General features: G+C 41.0%; 1 protein-coding gene across 11 annotated transcripts in view; it reads right to left on the bottom strand.

Moving 5' to 3' along the window:
- Positions 1–20,880, bottom strand: part of ABI1 (abl interactor 1) — a 77,375-nt gene that overhangs the window by 37,600 nt on the left and 18,895 nt on the right. For all 11 annotated transcript variants that reach the window (XM_074534658.1, XM_074534626.1, XM_074534627.1 and 8 more), the window contains exon 2: positions 16,350–16,517. In XM_074534658.1, coding sequence (XP_074390759.1) covers positions 16,350–16,517 — 168 coding nt within the window. The remainder of the gene's footprint in view (positions 1–16,349; positions 16,518–20,880) is intronic.

The raw sequence follows: 20,880 nt of genomic DNA, 5'->3' as shown, positions 1-20,880 counted from the left end.
CCAAGAGCCAGACTTGAGCTCATGCCTGGTTCTTCTTTCCTGGTGCCAAGTGCAAATGGGAGGACTGCTATGGAGGATACATATTCATCCCTCAGACAGCACTGAAAGAAAGAAGCTTCTCACATTATTCTCCCAATGGTTATTTCAGGCATGTTCATGTGAGAGGGTGATCAGATAAAATGGGGCACCTGACAGAAGCCAGTAGGTCTCACCTGTGAAATGCCACCTCACAGAATTAGGGTCTATGAATGAGAAACATCTTTGGAGAGACACAAGGAAGTCCCATCACACCCTCACCACCTGCTCCCCACTTTCCCCAACTGAGAGGAAGATGATGTCAACACAGAGCATAAGGAGGGGAGGTCCACAGAGCATGTCTGGGAACAGGGAGAGGAATGTGGGAAGTAAGACTGGCAGATGGCAACTGAAGGCAAATGGAGTTTGAGTCCTGCAGAGGAAGAGATTTTTAACAGCTATAGAGAGGCCCTTCTTATGGAAAGAAAGAAAACAGTTAAGACAACAGCCCTCCCTCCTCTCTGCTGCATTGGTGAAATGCCAGAAGCACTTTAGCAAAGTTCACATAAGCATGGGGGAAATGGAACTTCAAACATCTGGAGAATGGAGGTCAGACAACGCTGCAGCAGCAGCTGGCCCCGCACGCAGGAGGCGGCTGTCTGCCAGCATGTCAGCCAGGGAAGAGGTGGGATGGGGATGGGGCTGGGCCTAAAAGCAAGAGCCTGGAAAACAGCAGATTGAAGTTCTATTCCTGGCTCTGCCAGACTTCCTGTGCTATGCCAAGCGAGGAGCTTTGCTGCTTGGGCTTGGAGCTGTGCACCTGCACCAGGAATAGACAGGGCACAGGTGGGCACAGGTACAGGCAGCACTGCCACAGCTGCCTGCTCTGGGCACAGTGACACACAGTGACAGACAGCCCAGATTTCTCTGTTAAACACTTTCCACTGATGTTTTTAATTGCTAATGAAAGCACACAAATGAGTCACAGGTAACACTTCCTGTGCTCTGGCAAAACCTACATACACTGCAGTAAGAAGTCTGTTATGAACATTATTCATTAAATGAATAATGTTCATAAAAAAAATAATTTTTTTTAATTATTCATTAAAAAAAAATAAACACTAGCTCTCCAATGACCTGTGATACATGTTTATATGGAGTACAACATATTTTTTGTGTTCTAGATAAGCTCCTTTTCTTTCAAATGCAACTGCTATTTCAATACCTTCTTCAAGAGCTTGAGCTTGAGTATAATAAACAGAAAAAATGCATCACTAATGTAAATCTCTGTGGGAAGACAGAAGAGGAGACAAGGCAATTATCTCCACTTGCATCCTAAAGTCTATGCTTTTCAGCACCCAATGTCAGGAGTGGGGGAAGAGAAAGAAACACCTTCCATGGTGTTATTCCCTGTTCTGACACAAAATCCCTGATCACTCTAGAATATGGTTTCCAGTATTTGCAGGAGATTCAGCTGTGGCTGAACCCTGCACCCCATCACTTCAGAAGCACAGCACAACAGGAAGTACAGACCCAGCTCTGCATCAGATCAAAACTACAGCACATGGCAAATTAACAACTGGTAACCATTCACTTGAGTTTCACACTGCCACAAACATCTTTCTGAATGTCAGTTCTTTTACTCAGCCCTTCCTCTAGCCCACCACTTCCCCTTCACCAAAACAGGATTCCAACAAGAGAACTCCCAAGGTCCACCCCCTCTCCTCCAGTGCTCTACACAGTGAGCTGAACAGACATTTCAATGCTTAACTAACACCAGTTGCTGATTAAAATCAGTCTTTAAATTGGAAGACACTTCAAAAGAGAAGTGTTTCAACAGTACAATCCGATGGATTTTTGACAGAACAACATTTGGGATGTGCAGTCATGTTGCATTTGTATTCAGCCCTAAAGAGCAGATAAATGCTTTTGATTATGCAAAGTCAAAATCCCAGCTGTATGTGTAAGTGTATTTCAGTCTGTGAAATTAGATATCAGTAACTTCAATTTTTTTTTCTGGGTATTCCTGAAGATGTGCATGACTAAGTCAATTCAAAAGAAAAAAAGAAGAAAAAGAAATATGCTTATGCAACTTCCACATAAGAGTTCCAGCATCTTAAAGTAGCTGACTGAGTCCTTTTCCTTACTGGAAGCAATGCACTTGTCTAGAATTAAACAAAACATACAAACCTAAATATATTTTTGACTGTAGGAAAGCACAACAGAAAGGAAAAATTAAATGGCTTCTTCAGTAGTTTGGACTCACTAAGAACCACCATGGGAGTAGAACAAAACTGTATGTCAAACGAAAAGCATTTTGTGTGCCAAAAAAAGCAACTTCATAGGAGATGAACATGTGCAATTGCAAAGAGCACTGCAGGTGGCTGAAAAGGAAACCATCTAAAAAAAGCCTATAAAAAATAAACTCAACAGAACAAGTCTTAATTTTCTGAAAGTTTGTCTGAGGTAAGAGTCTGATAAAGCTGTAACAATGATGAGTCAGAATGCTCATGTCTGAACAACAAATAAAAAAAGCCCAATACTTCACATTTAGTTGTAAGTTGGCAAGTCAGATTGGGAAGAGCATGGAACAAAACCCATGCCAAGAGAAAGTGAGCTAATATTGCCTTAGCCTTAATGTATCACCTCTTCAGTGCTTTATTTAATCAGCTCTAATAGCAAAAATAAAATATTTTCCAATAATAAAGGTTATGTTATTTGGATGGGATAGTGGACTTATTGTATATTTCAAAATAATTATTATGCTATAGGGTAAAAAATCTCACACATAAAAGCTATTCTCATTTATCACACGTATTTACTTGAAAGTGGTCTGGATTAATTTTCAGACACATTTTTCTTAAAACAATAAAATTCCAACTAGCAAATGACCTAAAACCAACAAAAAAAATACACATACACAAAAACACCTCTCCCAAGCATGCCCCTTCTCCACATGAATTCAGGGCCTATGAGATGTCTAAGTTCTGACAGATGTCTGACAGTTCTCAGAGACTGTTTCCCACACACATAAAACAAGGACAACATGTTGGAATTACGATGGGTATCCTTTAGCTACCTGCAGATACAGTCTGATTACAAATCACCCAAGGCACAATGTTCCTTCTATCCCTCTTTGATCATGTCATCTGATGGCAGTGATACAAGCTAGTGGAACATGTGCTGGTTTTCAGCTGGGTCAGCACTGCACCAGGACTAACTCAGGAGTTCAACAGCCATCACGTGGTTAAAGGTCACACTATCAACACCACAAACCCTCTTGCATTAGTGCCACAAACACAGCTTACCCTACATGAAGTGTCTATTTCTCATTTCCTAAATGTTCAAGAGTAGAATATTCCACTTCATCCAGAAGAGAACTACTAAAGTTCTGGACTTCTTTTAAAAGGATTTTTTTAATAAAAATGTAGGCAAGATGCTACAGCAAACAACTTTGTGGCAGCACTACGAGGTGCTACTCCAGTGGAGTGATAACTATCAACAAGGACTTGTTTCCTCTTGTCCCCCTGCCCATCAGTAAAATAGGATGGCAGGACCAATCCTCAGCCACTACAGATTCCAATCTAAAAGTTTTCAGTACACATATTCTACTTTACAGTTCACTTACTCTACTCATACTACTGTCTTCTGCATATTCTTGTAGCAAATAGCCCTTCCATGTCCCTTGAGTACCAAAACAATCTGGGTCTTTTTCTTGCTTTCATTTTCAGAGACAAACATAGAACAAAATGGATCCACTTCCTTAGTGGAAGCCTGTCCTTTTTCAAACCCCCTTCAGCAAGAAGGTACATCAACACAGGACAAGATTAGAAGTATTATGAACTTCCATCAGCTCAAGCTTAAGATACTCAGGCAAAAAAGGAGAGTTGACAAAAACGCCCTCACATGTTTCCTAGGACTGTGCTACTATTTCGGACTGAGTCATACGGACTTCTTGCAATTTGGGATATATTAAGTAAAAGCAGAAGACAGACAAGCAAATCACCAGCATGTATGACATTTACCAGTTTAACAAAGTGGGAAGGAAGGGCCAAGGCAGAGATGGAATTGCTAAATTTGCTCTAATTCTCTATTGCCATTTTTATTCCCACACACAACTCAAGCAGGAAGTTGCACATTGTTTCTGTAAATGGATTTCCCTTAGCCTCCCAACCCTTGGCCACAACTGATATGAAATACTGCAGTTCTGTCTCTTGGTAACATCCAGATGGCCTCAGAAGTCCCAGCAGCACTTACCCCATACTGAGCCACAACCTTATCCACCCTAAACTTTTTCTACCTAAGGCAGGGCCTACTGGCAGAGGGAGCCTGGCCCAAGAAGAAGCTGCGCCATAAATCAGCCCCTCCATCTGGGTCACACCTCAGGCCTGCACAGGCACACACCCAAAACTGAGATCTTGACTTTGTCCTGTGCAAGAGCACCTGAACACAAACACTGCAGCCTGATGGCAGGTTAAGAGACAGGGCAAGTCTTGAAGAGAAGCTTTGTGTGTAGGCACAGAGACACAGGCACACCACTATGTCCCTGCTGCTTAATGTATCATTCTACTATTGCTACAGTCAATTCATTAGACTGGTAATGTGCTCAGAATCAGCAATTTCCACTGTGCAGTTATTAGCATATTGATTAAATATGATTGCAAACACTTGGAGAGAAGCAGAGCATTAGCCACTGGAGAAGACAGAGAATGAAGCCAGTCAAAGAAGCAGCTGGAAGTCTGCAGTTTTCAAGACCTTGTCTTCAGGATAACTGAGCCCACAATTCAGGGAACAGGGGGCAGAGAACAAAACACTGTTTGTCACAAGATAATGGCAGGAAAAAGAAGACTGGCCATCTCCTGCTGTCACTTGAGCAGAAGTTATACATATGCTACACAAATATTGACCACTGAAATGTTTACAGCTAACTGAGGAGGGCACAGGGGTGTCCTGGTGAGGATGCTCCCAACACCATGGTGGGTTATAAACCTCTGAATGGCACCACACAGTTTCAAGAGGCAGCTATTCCACACCACAGTAACATGTGCACCACTGGACACTGACCTGTGCAGTGCTGGACAGCCAAACACACACTGCAGGAAAGCTGCGTGCACAGGAGAGCGGTGGGGATTGACAGACAGCTACCTCACTCAGGGAGGGAGGTGCTGTTCACTTCCCAAGAGATGAAGGGTACATCACCACGCTATTTCATGGGCTGCTAAAGACAGCTGTGCAAACTGCTGTGGCCCACCTCCCCCCACTGCTTTGTCTGGGGAGGTCAATGTGCTTTTAGGATTTGAACTGTGTATATCCACTCAGCAATGCAGAGTGTGTTTATTCCCAAAAGTATACAGCTAATATAAACAACAACTACACATTTGTTTTAAGAGCTACCACGACTAAGGAATCTCAGCAAATGGGAAGGAGGGGGAAGAGCACACAGGAAAATTATCCAAGATCTGCAGACTGCTCACAATCTGTTTTCCCAGGATGTTTGCTTAAGTCACATAATTGTTTGCAGAACCTCTGCTTTCTAAAAATGCATTTGGAAAAATTCATTCCACATTTTCTTAAATCAGTTCCTACTGATTAGATGATGCTTTTCAATATTCTCAAAGTAGGTAACCAGTCATTATCCAATAATGACCAGTCAGCCTCTGAAACATATTCTAGGCAAACATTTCACATGAAAATGAGTATTTTTAAAGTTTTCCAAATAATTTTTTAAATGTCAGATATATTTAGTCCGAATATTCAAGCCAGCTCTAGTAGAGAGCACCTCTGAAGAAATTTTTGCATTGACTGAAGGACTACACATTAATGCAGCTCAAGGAAATAGAGTCTTAAAGTTACTGGGCTGAAAATAAGATGTAACTTGGAGTTGTGGTCCCCTCACTCTCCTTTTGCTCCCACAAATGGAGGTCTAGAAGTATAAAGCAAGCTAACTGGGAGTGAAGCTTGATATTCTTGCTGCCAGCCCAGGGGCACACTGCACTGCAGGAGGAATCTGCTGCTTAAAGCAGCAAAATCCCCAGTGACTGAACTTGAGTTTTGCTCAGTGAAGGCTTATGGAAACCATCCCCCGCTTCCTGAGCTTTTTGTTATTTATTCATGTGCCACAGTCTGAGCTCAGAAAAGGAAAAAACTTGTTATTTTAACCAAAGCACCATGAACACCCCCAGAAATTCTCTCCGCCAGTTCTAGCATTCAGATTCCAGAGTACCATCAAACACAACTACTACACCATGAGTGCTTTGAAACTGTAATAGATGCACCACTTCTGGGGCCAGCTGTCATGCTACCATCAAAATAAGGCACTAGCAGACATATCTATGTGTCTGAATACCATCCATAACACAAAACCAGATATGTTTAATTACACATCAGTTTAGGATGAGGCCAGACCAGGGATATGGAAGTAGTGCAATGGCCATCCTCAGTGTGAAGAGTGGAACAAATAAAATAGAGGATGATCTGGCTCCTATCAGCTTATAGGTGATATAACCCTATTGGTACTGGCTCTTGAGATTCAAAATGCATGAGGAAACTAAATCAGAATACAGTGACACAGGTAAGATATTAGATAGCTGAGAAAGGCTAATTTGCTTCAGGCCTTTTGACTGAAGGACTTCTCTCTTCACCTTAACAACTCATAATTACATGAAGTTAGAACATTTCTGTTATGATTTGGAGGTTCCTCCATTTCACAAATGGAGATTGTCCTCAATTACTTCAGCATCTCGCTCATCACCACAGCAGGCAAAAAGTGCCATGAGATGGAGTCTAAAATAATATCATATTTCTACCATTCTTCCACTCTCAGAAGCCATAATCTGCTAAGACACACGCGCAGGTCAACTGCATCGTTTCAAGTTAAGTTTCTTTCTTATTTTTAATCTAAGTTTTAACTAAAAGAAATTCAATAACTATTTAGAGGAATGCACAAATTGCTAGTCCACAACAGCAGACATTTATTAGCTTATCATACACTACCTTTGAGCTATTAAAGAGCAAAAAAATATGTACCCTGCTCGAAAACTTCAGTTAGCATCTTTTTCAGCCTAGCTTCGGTGACAAACCTTTTTCACAGTAGAACTCCTCTTTTCTAGTCTTCTACTACATCTGGCCATTCCTGCATCTTGCTCAATACTTGACTTAACAACACACGTAAGAAAATCCTATAAATGGACAAAGAAGGATCAGCTTCCCAAAGACGACGTTTATCTTCTTTCCAGTCTGATAAAGGTTGATTTGTGGTTTGAAGGCTTATCTTGCAACCTTATAAAGCCCAGTTTTGAACACGGTTCAAAAATAATAACTTAAAATGAAAAAAAAATAATCCTCTAAGACACTGAGTTCATCATGCAAGCAGAAATTTCTACATTCAAATCAAGCCCTTCAGTCATTATTCAATTTCCTTGTTTTTATATTTTCAAATTATGGCCCAACTGACTTTTCCTGAAGCAATTATATGTTTCATTATTTCCATCATGACCCCTCTCAACTCTAAGGTCCCCATCCTACTTGTTCTTAGTTTATATATAGAAGCCTAATAGATTTTAATCATACCCTTGCTGCTCCTGGTCTTGCCACACAGAGGAATTTGAGATAGCATGACAAGATCAGGTTCATTACTATTTCTCTCGTGCAAGCAAGGACAGAGAAGCCAGTTAAAGAAATAGCAAGCCATGCTTCAGTCCTGGGGTGAGACCATGCTGAATTGTACCACTGTAAATAATCATCCTAGGACAACGTGTGAGGGGAAGAAGAAAATGCTTTTAGGCATGAACAGGTGAAGCTACATTAAGCATTAGCACTCATACAAGGGCACATTCATTAAGAAGTCACAGCTACTCAGCAGATTCTCAAAGAGGAAGCAAACAACATACAAAACCATCACCATCAATATGTGATTCTGTGGTCACATATTACTTACATTTTTATGCCCATAAAATAGAATTAGATACAATATTAGCCAAAATTATAAAATAATCTAACCATTTGTTGGAACTAGAATTTAATATTAGAGAGGAAAATGACAGCTTTAGTAAGCTACATTTTGGAATTGAGAAAGAGGCACACATACTTTCATGCTGGTTACTTCTACGTGCATAGTAAATATCCCAAACAGAAATGACTGAAAGAGCAAATGATGGCCTTAGCTAATTGTCAATCAAAATGTGCTCATTCAAAACCCATTCTGTGTTTTGTCAAAAAATAAAAACCCTATATAGAGTACAGCTTTTAAACAAACAAATTTATTTCTATTTCTATTATTTCTATTTAGAGAGTTTTATTTCTATTATGGCCACAATGCCCCCTCTGTGATGGCACTTGCAGCAGGGTCAGGGAAGAATTAACAATATTCTCCAGCAAAACAAGCTGTCCCAAATAAACATTCTTCAGGGTAACCTATTTAGGTCTTTAGCCACAAATTATATCACCCAACATCATTTCACATTTTTGTGCAGTAAAGGGAAACTTCCCTTTGTGGTTTGTGACTGCTCCAGTGATGCAGAGATGATGCTGGGGAAGGGAAGGAATTCCCACTGGGGCTCCAGAGCCACACAAGTGCTTAGTAAGATTAACATAGCTGGACAGATTTTAACACTTCATACACACTTTATCAAAGTTACAAAAAAACCAACAGAAGTTGTCCCAGCTTTAGAAGAGCAGCTACCAAGTAATTCATAGACCTCCCATGTGTTCTCTGTATGTGTATGACCAGTAAGGGGGCTTCTACAAGACAAGCATAACATGTATCAATGGGCCCCAAAAGCCTACTAATAAAGAGAAAAAAGCCAAACCAGCAGCACCATAAAAAGTGGCAGCATTATTACTGGCTGATAAACACTCATGTGAATCATTACTTGGTTTTCCACCTGCAGATTAAAGTTAACTAAGCACTTATTACCAGCCAGAAGAAAATACTAAGCAATTCCTATCTGAATGGCGCAAGAAGTCCAGCCACAAGCACCCAGCAGGATTTTTTTCTTGAGTGACAGCTTCAGTGATGCTGTACAATGAATGCTGTTGCTCATCTTCTTCACAGTAAGCTTCTTGTACTCGTTTTTCCCCTCAATTTCCCCAAAAAGAGTCAGTTAAAGCGCACCACTACCCAGCTGCCACAAAAAGCAAAATTCCAAATAGCTGCACTGGATGGCACAGGTACAACAACTGAGTAAATGCTTTGGTAGCTGGCTACCTGCTGTTTTATAAGGCACAATGATCTTATCATCTCATACACTGCATTTATGCAATTAAAAAACATTGACAGAGATAAAACTTTAATTTTATCTAAACCAAGAAGTATTCATATGTGATGACTGGTGGGTTACTAAGACTGGAAATAGAAGTAAAATCACTTTCAGGCAGCAAGCTAACCAGATGCATGTGAAGAAAAAACCCCAAGATTCCTTGGAAAGTCCAATATGTGACTTCATATCAGGTCAGTGACGCATTTCATCTGTATGGTTTATCTCCCAGATATGAGAGGTTTTAATGAAAAAGACTGCACAAACACTGATGTCTCCTTTGTTACACAAAATCGTCAAAAAGGCTTTTCAGGGTCATGTTCACAGTCCTGGATTTTTGGCTTTGACTTCAGAAAACAAGAAGTTGCATCAGGTCTCTTAATTTAGTATCTAGAGCTTACAGCAAAATAACCACTGAGCAGAAAGAAGGTTTTAATGGTCTAAAACACACTGAAAACTATACATTCAGACTGCCCTTCTAGCAGACAGTGGAATGGGAATAAGCATATGAAGGAATTCATGACAGTCAAAGGCTATTAAAGTAAGCAACTTTGCTCATTCCCCAAAAATATGTTCAAAACCCTGCATTCCACCGGGAAAAAAATAAGGGTACAACAAAAGTTTCTGATTCAGTTTCTTCATCAAAGCAACTGCTCTTCCCCCTCACAGAAAGGCTGACATTGTGGTTGCTCTCTCATAGGTGTTCATAACTGAGTATCATGGGAGGGCTCTTTGATTTGTTTGTTGGTACTGTGCAGGGATTTTCTTTTTGACAGCATCAGCTGAACTGCACGGGGATTACAGACATCCTACATGCATTCATTTGTGGACATGAAGGGAGTTTCTCAGCTGAACGGCTGACAAGGCAACTCTTACACATTACACTATTTTCTGAGCAATTTATATATATCATGTAAAAGCTGATATGCACAAAGTTGAAAACAATTTTCATAAGCAGACAGATAAACAGAGCAAGCACAGCACAACTTCTTGGAGCCTTGGCCTCTATGAGAGAGAGAACAGGAAGAACAGGATGTGAAGCAAAGGCCACAGATAACTGTCAGCACTTTATTAGGAGAGAGAACGTCACCCAAGGCAAGCTTAATCTAAACAAAAGGTGCAAGTTTCTTGCCATATTTAGAGTATTTGTGGCGGCTGACAGGCACAGGCAGTCCAAGAGAACCAGACAGAAGACATTAGCTTTCTAATATAGACAACATTCGATGATGCACTAGTTCCTGCTGATACTTTTGGTCTCTCCACACACTTCTGAATGTGTGGAAAGGAAAGTCTGAATGGAAGTGGAACTTACAACATTTATAGATATATGATGGCAGCTTCTCCCCTGACTTTGTAATTATCTGCCCCCCTCCATCACCAATCCGTTCCTATGACTTATCATATGCCTTTCAAGGATACAAAGTCAGATTTTAGGATACATCCAGCTGCTGCAGTGTAACACCAAAAAGAGTAATGGCAGAGATCCAGTGCTGCATCACACTCCAAAATAAAAACGCTTTTCCCAGCTCCATGTACTAATCTGCCAAGCGTCAGCTTATGGCTAGCTGTTTAACATTACACTGTCACTATCAGGCAAAAGACTAACTGCAGAGACAGACAGAGACTTAAGTACTACTGGGCTACCATAACATCACTGCTTTGCTTTTTCTTTAGCAGAGCAAACTAACACAACTCCTTCAACCTCTCCTTGCAGGCTGCTCCATGCCCCTGACCATCTCTGCATCCCTGTCTGCTGGACTCCCTAGCGTTACTGGTTTCCTTAAATCACTCTTGAACAATACAGAGGTGACACAAAAAAAAAAAAAAAAAAAAAAAAAAAAGAAAAACCAACAAGCCAGACCCAGCACTCCTGATGAAATCGTATCACTGCCTTTGATCTGTCAGCCGCAATCTTCCCAAGGCAGCCCCACCACACTGCTTCTCTTATTCAGATAGCCTTGTGGTATTGGCTCAAGCTCAGCACAGCACCCATCAGCACACCAGCTCCTTTCTAACCCATTACTACTCACACAGTCTCCTCCCAGTGCATACAAATGCACGCTAGGCCCTACCCTAGGGTGTAGGACCTTGCACCTTGCCCAGTTTGCCAAGGATTTTGCTGGTTCAATAAGAGTCCTGTGTACTGAAGCTCTGCCCTTCAGTGCATGCATCACCTTTCCTAACTTAGAGTTAGTCCCAGGTTTGTTGAGGATATGCTTTATGTGCTGAATGGTCTCCAAACAATGTTCTGAACACTGTGGGTTCCAGTACTGATCCTGCTGTTAGTAGCAGTCAACCATTTGCTAGTTCTGGCTAATCTTCTCTCCAATTAACAGTCCTTCCATCTAGCCCATATGTTTTTTAGGCCAGAGACAAAGGTCAGGGGTCTAAGCATTTACTTCTTTTCAATGAGGCAACTTCAGCATAGAAGTACCTGGACAGCTGTACTTTGCAAGCACAGTCACCACTAAGAGGATCTGGAAAGGTCTTTTGCTCCCATCTGTAAGCATACTAAAGTACTTCATGTAATTGCTTTTTTCTAGGCATGACCATCCACATTCATCAGCAGATCTGTCACATTTTCTACCCTGTTTCTACTTCTTGGCTTTCAAAAATTAATTAAACTATGCTGTGATCATACAGCGCAATCCCTAAATGCAGTATCACATTAATCCAAAGCACACACACACACCTTGAAAGCTCTTTTCCACAAAAATTCAAATCATAAAGAGTCACCACTGTACCTGCACAGCCTTTTGCCTCTTCAAACACCAGAGATGGGCTGAGCATGTAACAGCTCTTGTGCTCCTCTTCCCTGCCAAACACCAACTTGCTGCTGCTTTGCAGCTCACCCCTTACAGCCCCGGAACATGTTCAGCAGGACTTCTCTGAAACCTAACCCTCATCAGTCCTGACTGGCAGCAAACCCACTGGAAAGGCCTTAGTATTTGGGATTGTCCCTGTGTGATTCAACACAGGCTACAGCTGCAGGACTCAGCCTACAAGCAGACATCTGTGTCTCTGCACTGCTGCCCTGACTTTACCTACACATCCATGCCACAGCAACATAAGGCATTTGGCCTTCTGCTTGCACATAGCACTTGAATTACACATGCAATTAATTAGACATGGATGGTAACAGGCAAGATTCTTCTGAACTAATTCAGGGGAGTTTTTAAATTATTTTTTTAGTTCTAAAAGCTTATCACTTTAAATGGCAACAAAAAATGTGTGTGTATCTTTTTTTGCTAAGAGTGATGTTTTCAGAACACTTTTTCTTGCAATAGTCCCTATTTTGTATTAGAGGAGCGCTTCAGATGCAAAAGAAAATCTTCACACTGAATGTTTAAGGAGGGCAGTGTTTCCTGGTGAAAATTATGATTTCTTTAAAAGGAGACTATTGCTTTCTTCATGCCTGGATTTAAATACTGAGCTATTTTAAAACTGTTTATGTAGAGGGAAAAAAAAGAATAGTTGCTACATCCAGTGCTGCAGCTCTGACATAAACATGAGCACTGATCTGTTACATTTTTCAGTTTTGACACAGTAAACAAGGATGCCCCTGTCAACCTCTTTCCTCTGAGAAATCTGGCTGCCCCATCTTCATTCTCTTGAACTTTATGGAAATGAAGCAGCAAAAAACGTATCTTAAAGTGCTTGTTTTAAGTCAACTTTCATTTCCAAGAAGAGAAGAGGAAGAGCTGAGCACAATCAAAAATCAGCGCTGAGTACAGAGGGATGATCACTTCCCTAGTCCTGCTGGCCACATTACTTCTGACACAGGCCAGGATGGCACTGGTGGTCCTGGCCATCTGGGCATATGCTGCATCAGGTTCAGCTTCTGTTGACCAACATTCCCTGGTCCTTTCCTGCTGGGCAGCTTCCTAAATACTCCTCCAAGCCTGGAATGCTGCATGGAGTTGTAGTCCAACTGCAGCACCTGGCACTTTGTCTCAGTGAACCTCAGACCACCAGCCTGTTCCATTCCATCCAGCCTGTCCAGATCCCTGTTCAGAGCTTTCCTGCCCTCCAGCAGACCAACACTTCCACCCCACTTGCTGTGTCTGCAAACTGACTGAGGGTGCTCCCAATCCCTTCATCCAGAGCATTGACAAAGCTATTAAACAGGACCAGCCCCAATACCAAACCCTGGGCAACACCACTGGTGATTAGTGACCAGCTGGATGTAGCTCTATTCACCAACACTCCCAGGTTTGGCCACCTGTAGAGTTTTCTACCCAGCAAAGAGCACACCCATCCAAGCCATGAGCAGCCAGTTTGTCCCAGAGATGCTGTGGGAAATGATGCCAAAGGCTTTACTAATGTCCAGGTAGACACATCCACAGCTTCTCTCTCATCTGCTAAGTGGGTCTCTGTCATGGAAGGAAATCAGGTTGCTCAAGCAGGACTTGCCTTCACAAACCCATCCTGGCTGGGCCTGATTCCCTGGTTTCATGTGTCACATGTTAGCACACAAGAAGGTTTTTGCTCTGGCTGCTATGAGAAAGCAATTCCATTGCCTCCACCTCAGAAAAGTGCTCCCTCACCATACTGTGATTACTCATGTGAAGCCCCTGTGTTTGTGCTTAACCAGAAACCAAAACCAAATAAATTGTTTCCTATAAAACCAAGCACAATTTTCATCTGTAAAATTAGGCTCCAGTAACAATATAACACACTAGTTCATCACCTAACTTTTCATGAGTGTTTTTTCCAGTGAAGAGGAAACAAAGCCAGGAAAAATACAGAGTGGCTACTAATCAGGCTTATCTATCCAGGGATTTAGCTTAGAGTCATTCTGGAGAACATGCACAGTGAACTGAAAAACAGTATGGAACCAGAAACTGTCTGGGCTCAGAAGAGCCACAGGACTTTCTTTCTTAGAAGAACTATCAAATTGTATCTTATTTCACAGACAGCTGCTCGTTTTTGCAAACCCCAGAATCGAGTAATTGACCTGGCAATACCTCAGCTCTGTGCTTCTAGGCAATACTTCTTAGAATGCCTTATTGAGAATTTGTTTATCCTCAAGCTTTAGTAACATGAAAATATTCACAACTGATACAGGCACAGGGAAGGACACTGGAGATCCCAAAGCATTTCACAACAACAGTCTATCACAGCAATTGTACAGCCGATTTAAGACAGGCGGTTGAAGCATTTGAGCAGAAACACTTCAAAGCAAATAGCTGAGCTGGTATGTGTGCACTATCTGTATCCAGTTTAATTCTACAAAATTAGTCTGCAGAGGTTCATTTATAAGCAAGGATTAGTTTCAGGCAAGACCAACCAGGACAGAAACTACAAGCAAGTGACCTTGTTAAACACTCCTCAAAAGCTTAACAAAGCACTGATTGTTCACAGCCTTTAGCAAACAGTTCATGTATCAGGTGACTCAACAGCTTTCAGCATAGTGCCTTCAGTCCAAGCAGCAAATAGTACAGTGGGTTAACACCTTTTATGCTAGTATCAAACATTTTGGCTTTTTCCATGGTTAGCCATACTAGTTGGTCAATGAGAATTTAAAAATAATCACTTGACACACACACTGTAGCTCTCAAACATTTAAGAAAAGATGTGCTCAGTATAAGAGGGTATCCAATGCTTGGGAAAATCTGCAGATTCAGTTCTTTTTTCAGCCATTTCTTAAAAGGTGGTCATAATCCCAGCATCTCTGAATACTTAACAGAAAAAAAAGCTTATCTAAAGCAATTTCATTTCCTCCTACTTTGCTGTTTCAGTGGCAGGTACTTTTTAAATACTCCACACAGCTTTTAGCATTGTTTAGTTCTCAGCACATGTTAACCTCACATGCCTTTTTGATAGGTTTGTTACTAGGAGGGCCCTTCCATATGCACTGGAATCTTCTCCCTGCTGACATGCTTTTGATAAAACCACTGTTCTGCCATTTCACAAAGATGTTTAGAAACCACAACTCTAAAAATCCAGTAAGAGTTAGCAGGGCTGAGAAGGGAGACAGCAGAGACCATAAGAAGCATTTTCTTGCACTTATTTGGTCGAAGGTGTACCAGCAACAGGATGCTGGTTGACCAACTAAGGTTTTCAATTCACTGGCTGCACTGAAAAACGTTTTCGGTTGCATCCTGTGCTATTTGTTTACAAAACATCTCAAAGAGACATAGGGCAAAGCCCAGTGAAGATCTGACAATTTCAGTAAGAGCACAAGAGAGCCGACACTGGGCTTTTAACAACTCCCTCAAGCCCACTTCAGAACAGCAATGTAAGGGTGAAATAACAGAGTCCTGTCCCTGCCTGCACTGGCACTAAGATGGCACACACCTGGTTATGCAGCAAGCCACTTCCAGATTAAACACAGCAGACACTTTTGGCTGAGCTAGCATACAATCAGGCCAATGACCAGGTACAAGGCAGGCAGCAGCAGCAATGCTTCCCCCCCACAGAAGCAGGCAGCCAGGGTGAAGCTTCAGCCAGGGAAATACAGGCTGCCACAGAGAGGGATAGAACTATTCTTTCCTGTCATCTATCTCCATGTCCTCAGAGCAGAAACTCCAGTAATACTGCAGCCACAGTTCAAGTCAGGTCAGCTCACTCATTCAGCTGCCTTGGCTGGGAAGGAGTTTGGCTTGAGCAGGTAGTGGCAGCATGTGAACCCCTCTCCCCTTCCACACAGCACATGAAATTATATCCTGCAAGGCTATGAAAACAAATGAACTCACTGCATGTGTTAAATAAAATACCACCTCCCATATGGCACTTCTAACTGGATTTCCTTCAGAAACAGAATCCTTCTCTCTAGCCCTCCCTCAAGCACAGCTTCAGATCTTAAAATCTTAATTATTAATTCCTGCTTTAAATCAAATATAATTCCAGCGTTCTTGATATAAGAACTATTTTACTTTGGTCATGACCTTAATCACAAAGCATGTTTCATAAACATTGGAAAGAAAAAAGCCTTACCATTTTCTATCACAATAAAGAAATCAACATAAACTATCCAACTCAATAACTAATATAACTAAATAATAATAACTAATCCAACTCAACAATAATGCCTCCTCCAACACTGTCAGTCCTCTATTAAAAAAGAAAAGAGGTTACCTGGGAGATATGGTTGATGGAGGACTCCATCCTCCGTAGCTGGGATGCCTGGATGTCCAGCAGTTGTAATACATTGTTGGCCAATGCATTGATCTGATAAGCAACACTGGCTAGAGACTGAGTTGTGTAGGCTTTCGTCTCTTCTAATGCTTTCCTTTTATCTGGAGCCTGTAAAGCAAAACAACAAGACATCTGGTTTAGGCCAGGAAGTGGATGGGGAAAATGGACAGGAACAAAAAATACAACCTGTGTTTGGAAGAATCTGTAATCAAGAAGGTCTGGCTGAGCAGCCAAAGTACTTGATCTGCATGAGATTTTTAAAAAAACCTCAATCATACAGAGGCGAGAAAGTATTTGAAATATATTTATCAATAATAAATTTAGATGCCAAGAAACAATTCATTCAGTAGGAAAAACAACACTACCGTGATTTGCTGGAGTTGATTTTTTAAAGCCTGTTCAATTCCTCATTTCTCAAAAAGCCTCCAAATCCCCGTGACCACTGAAATGCTCCTTTTGGCATTTCTTATGAGGTCATGCAGCCCAGGCTAATTAAGACAGAAAAATATTTTCCCACAGTTGGGTGTCCCCTATTCCACATGCTATCTACAAAGCCCACCCTCCAACTATGCTGGCTACTACTCCCACAGACCAGCAGAAGGATGAGCAGAGCATCAGGATGGCATGCACAGAGGCCTCCTGCATACAGGAGTACTTGTGAAATTATCCCTCCTCACACAAAAGCTTAATAAACTTTCCTGGACAGCTGAGAAAGTTCATCACTGATATTCTGAGGCATCAGAAGGGAATATATGCTTTCCCCTGAAGGGTAAAAATACAGGGAAAGGGTAACCTTCCTACTGAAATCCCACCTTGCTAAGGTAAAGTCCTCAATCTGTCCTGAGGCATGGCTCCCTAGTCAGAGGGCAGGTTACTGCCCAAGACCAGGAACTGATTACATGACTTGAGCTGCATGGCCCAAGTAAGTCCCTCCTCTCTGACAGAAGAGGAGATACCAACAGCACCTCTACCAGGAAAACACACAGACAGAAGCCCTTTTGAAGCACTCCCTGTATCACACCTTAGGAGATGGCAGTGGAGGCCATGTATTTCATCTGTTACCCAATTTGCAAACTGCAACTATCCAGAATTTCCTTCCACTTGCAATAGAGATGCACTGCATAAGGAAGAGTTTGCCATACACAATGACTCAGTGCTAATTTCTTCCCAATTTTACGTATTTGTGGAACAAACACTAGACCTCAGCAACCAATAGAAAAAGTCCATATTAACAGCCCCTTCTAATTAGACTTCTATTTTTATTGTTGATTTCTTTAAATAACACTCTACACACATTGCACGCAAGAGTTACAACGTTAAGCACAAAGCAAGGAAACAAAGACACTCCATTAGCATTCAACTGAGCCCTATGTTTTCCACTTTCCAAACACTCATTCATTTTTAAGTCCTGTCTCTTATTTTTAAGAAGAAAACCAGAAGGCAAGCTGTTCATATATATTATAAGACTTGCATCATTACCTACACACTGCAACGTTATGCTACGCTACATTTTGCTCATATATTATCTAAACACTGGTGAGTTCCCCCCAATTCAGGAATTTTGTTCATATTCATGACCAACATTCCTAGCAATGTTTGACATTTATTAGTGACACTTGACACTTGGTTAATGCCATCCTTCAAATGGAATTCATATACAGAAGACTTCTAAAACATGAAGCAGCAAGAATGGTTCAATGTAAACTGCTGCCAAAGGGCAGAACAGCTATTGCATGTACTAAGGAGAGACTATGTAAAACTCCATTTTTTAGTATTTCCAAATGCAAACAAAGTTACCTTTCATCTAAAAAAAAGTATTGTCATTTCTAGCTGTCAGGAAAAATTAGTAAAAGTCACTTTGCTTCTTCACTTGCACATAACCTGCAAAATAACTACTAAAGGTTTAAAAAAAAATTCTGAAAAGAAAAAATTCTGAAAGGCTTTCCAAAGAGATATTTTAAACTTCAACTCACAACTAGCAGTGACTTTAAAAACATTGTCCTACTGAACTACAGCCTAAAGATAACAACTTTATCATACTTTAACTTCTGCCACTGTGGAAAATGGTAAAAATGCAGGTAGCAGATCAGCGGTGTCTGAAATAAAAGGTTAACTGAAATAGATACAACTAATAAAGCAGCAGTCAACATTAGTGCAACTTCATATAAACTCAAGTGGAGATCTGCAGCCTTTACGCAAGCAGTTTTCTTATTACAAAGTTTCAATTAAATACTATTAGGCTAAACACTAAGAGGTGACAAAGTCACAGCACTCCATTACTGAGTGTTGTCAAAGAAGAAAACTTCAGTGTGTAACAAGTTTCTTTTCATCTGTAATGATTCGTTGATTAAATGTCTCGCTCTCATTTGCCTAAGCACCAAACGTTTTAGTTATTTGCTCAAATTACTACTTTGGCAGCAGGATTAAATGAACATAGTTGAGATGTGGAATGCATTTCATGTCCTGTAAGAACTAGATCAGGAACATTTTCCAGCCTTGCAGATAATTCAGGCAATTTCAGTTTGCCGATTAACAGTTTAGATTAGAACTTGACATACAGTCTTTTGCATTATTTTAATGCGAACTGCTGGCACCACAAGACATAAGCTAAAAGCTTCACAGACAGCAAAGGCAGGAGGGGTAGAGGGAGAAGCCAAGAACTGTGTGACAGAAACAGGAGGGAGCAGAGACTTCCAATGTTCTTCAGCTGTTACTTTCACATCTTTTCTTAAGCAAAAACTGAAAGCAGACTAGAAGACAGCACGTGTTTATATTCAATGTAATACACAAGCACTAGTTAACCACTCAATTTTGAGACAACACAATACAAAGATTGTCACCTGACTTCTTTCCTAATGGTTCAGAATTACTTTGCAATCTAGTATCAAAAGCTTCAAAGAAATTGTTTTTTCACAAGTTGTCCTTGATATAAACAAAAGAAATTGTTTTTTCACAAGTTGTCCTTGATATAAACAAAAATTTGATCCCATTTAGTAGCAAAGTGGATATTCTTTACAGAACATCATAGCTTTTGAAGATTCCCTCCTGTAAACTCCCACCTGTATCCCCAGTTCACCTTTAACAGCCATGCAACTATGACAAAATTGCTGTTTGAAACTGCCTTCACATAACTAGATTAAATACTAAAAAAATTTTAAAATAAAACCTCTCATATAATTTAATGGGGTACATAAAGAGAGTTAAAACTGCATGGCACTCCACACAAAAACACATACCATGTATTTTTGTCAAATGAAACTTGGATTAGAAAGCTTCCTTGAAGAGTTTACATAAATACTATTGTAAAGTCAAAACTGGTTCTGCACCCAAGCAATTGACACAATAAAAGCAGAGCAGAAAATTAATTACTGAGTCTCCAGTTCAGTGACATGTCAAGGTCACTCATGAGGAACCTCTCCACCACTCTACAGCTGATCTTGACAAGTCACATCTTCCCCCTCTCCAAACTGCCACCCACACAGGCACATCCCCACAACACTGTGTGTGCATTGTTCAAGCCATCTGCCCTCCCAGCTCCCTCTCTCTCAGCTAATTCCCACCATGTGCCAGTTCATACAGCACACAGCATGTACAGGCTCCCTCCACAAATCTCATCAGCTCACACTGCAAAATCATCTTCAGAAGTCAAACTTTCCCCTTCACACACACCAGTCCATACCCTCAGTACCTACTGTCCAAACTCTCTTCTCCCTCTTTCAACTTCAGCTCCATTCCCTGTGCTTGAAACTCCCTGTAAGATAAATTCCCCACGAGAACAACGGGTTCCATTTGACAAAGGTCAGAAAGCAGCTTATCAGATCACACCAAAGCTGGCTGGCCTAGCAAAGGCAAATCAAAATGCCTCCTTAGTATGTGCCATGGAGTGCTCCACATATTTCATCTTCAAGCTGCTGGAATATGTGCAAATTCAAGCAGAGAAAAACTCATCCAGGATAAACTACTAACAGAGAACTGCCTTAAAGCAGCCCAATAATCAGTAAGTGAAACAGAGCTCTAAAGTATTGAGTGCTCAATAGCTCTTCAGATGTTTGGAGTTCTGTTGCTGGGCTTGATCACTCTCAGCAATCAACTTTATACTCAGTTCTATTTGCCTCTGCTGTCACTGCTTATGCACCTTTAAAATGCAACACTGCAGTACATTTGCATTTGCTTCACAGCAAACACAAGAAAATTGTTCAGTCTTATGCTTTGGTATTTTTGAAAAAGAATTCTACCTATCATTAGTTGATTAACGATAAAATTAGGATTACTACAGTCAGTTGCCACAGGAATTCAGCAATCTCTATCAGGCATCACAGAATGCATTCACAGAATGCATCTATGCAAAGTCATCAATACATTCATTAGTGTTCTCTTGTGTTCATCTCATCATGCATCTATCTTTGGTATTTAGAGAATGCTTTCTGATAACACAAGCACAACAGTCCAGGATTCCAAGTCCTGTTTTCTT

Source organism: Zonotrichia albicollis, chromosome 1 (assembly GCF_047830755.1).
Source record: "Zonotrichia albicollis isolate bZonAlb1 chromosome 1, bZonAlb1.hap1, whole genome shotgun sequence".
Taxonomy (NCBI): domain Eukaryota; kingdom Metazoa; phylum Chordata; class Aves; order Passeriformes; family Passerellidae; genus Zonotrichia; species Zonotrichia albicollis.
This window is presented reverse-complemented; position numbering and strand designations above follow the sequence as displayed.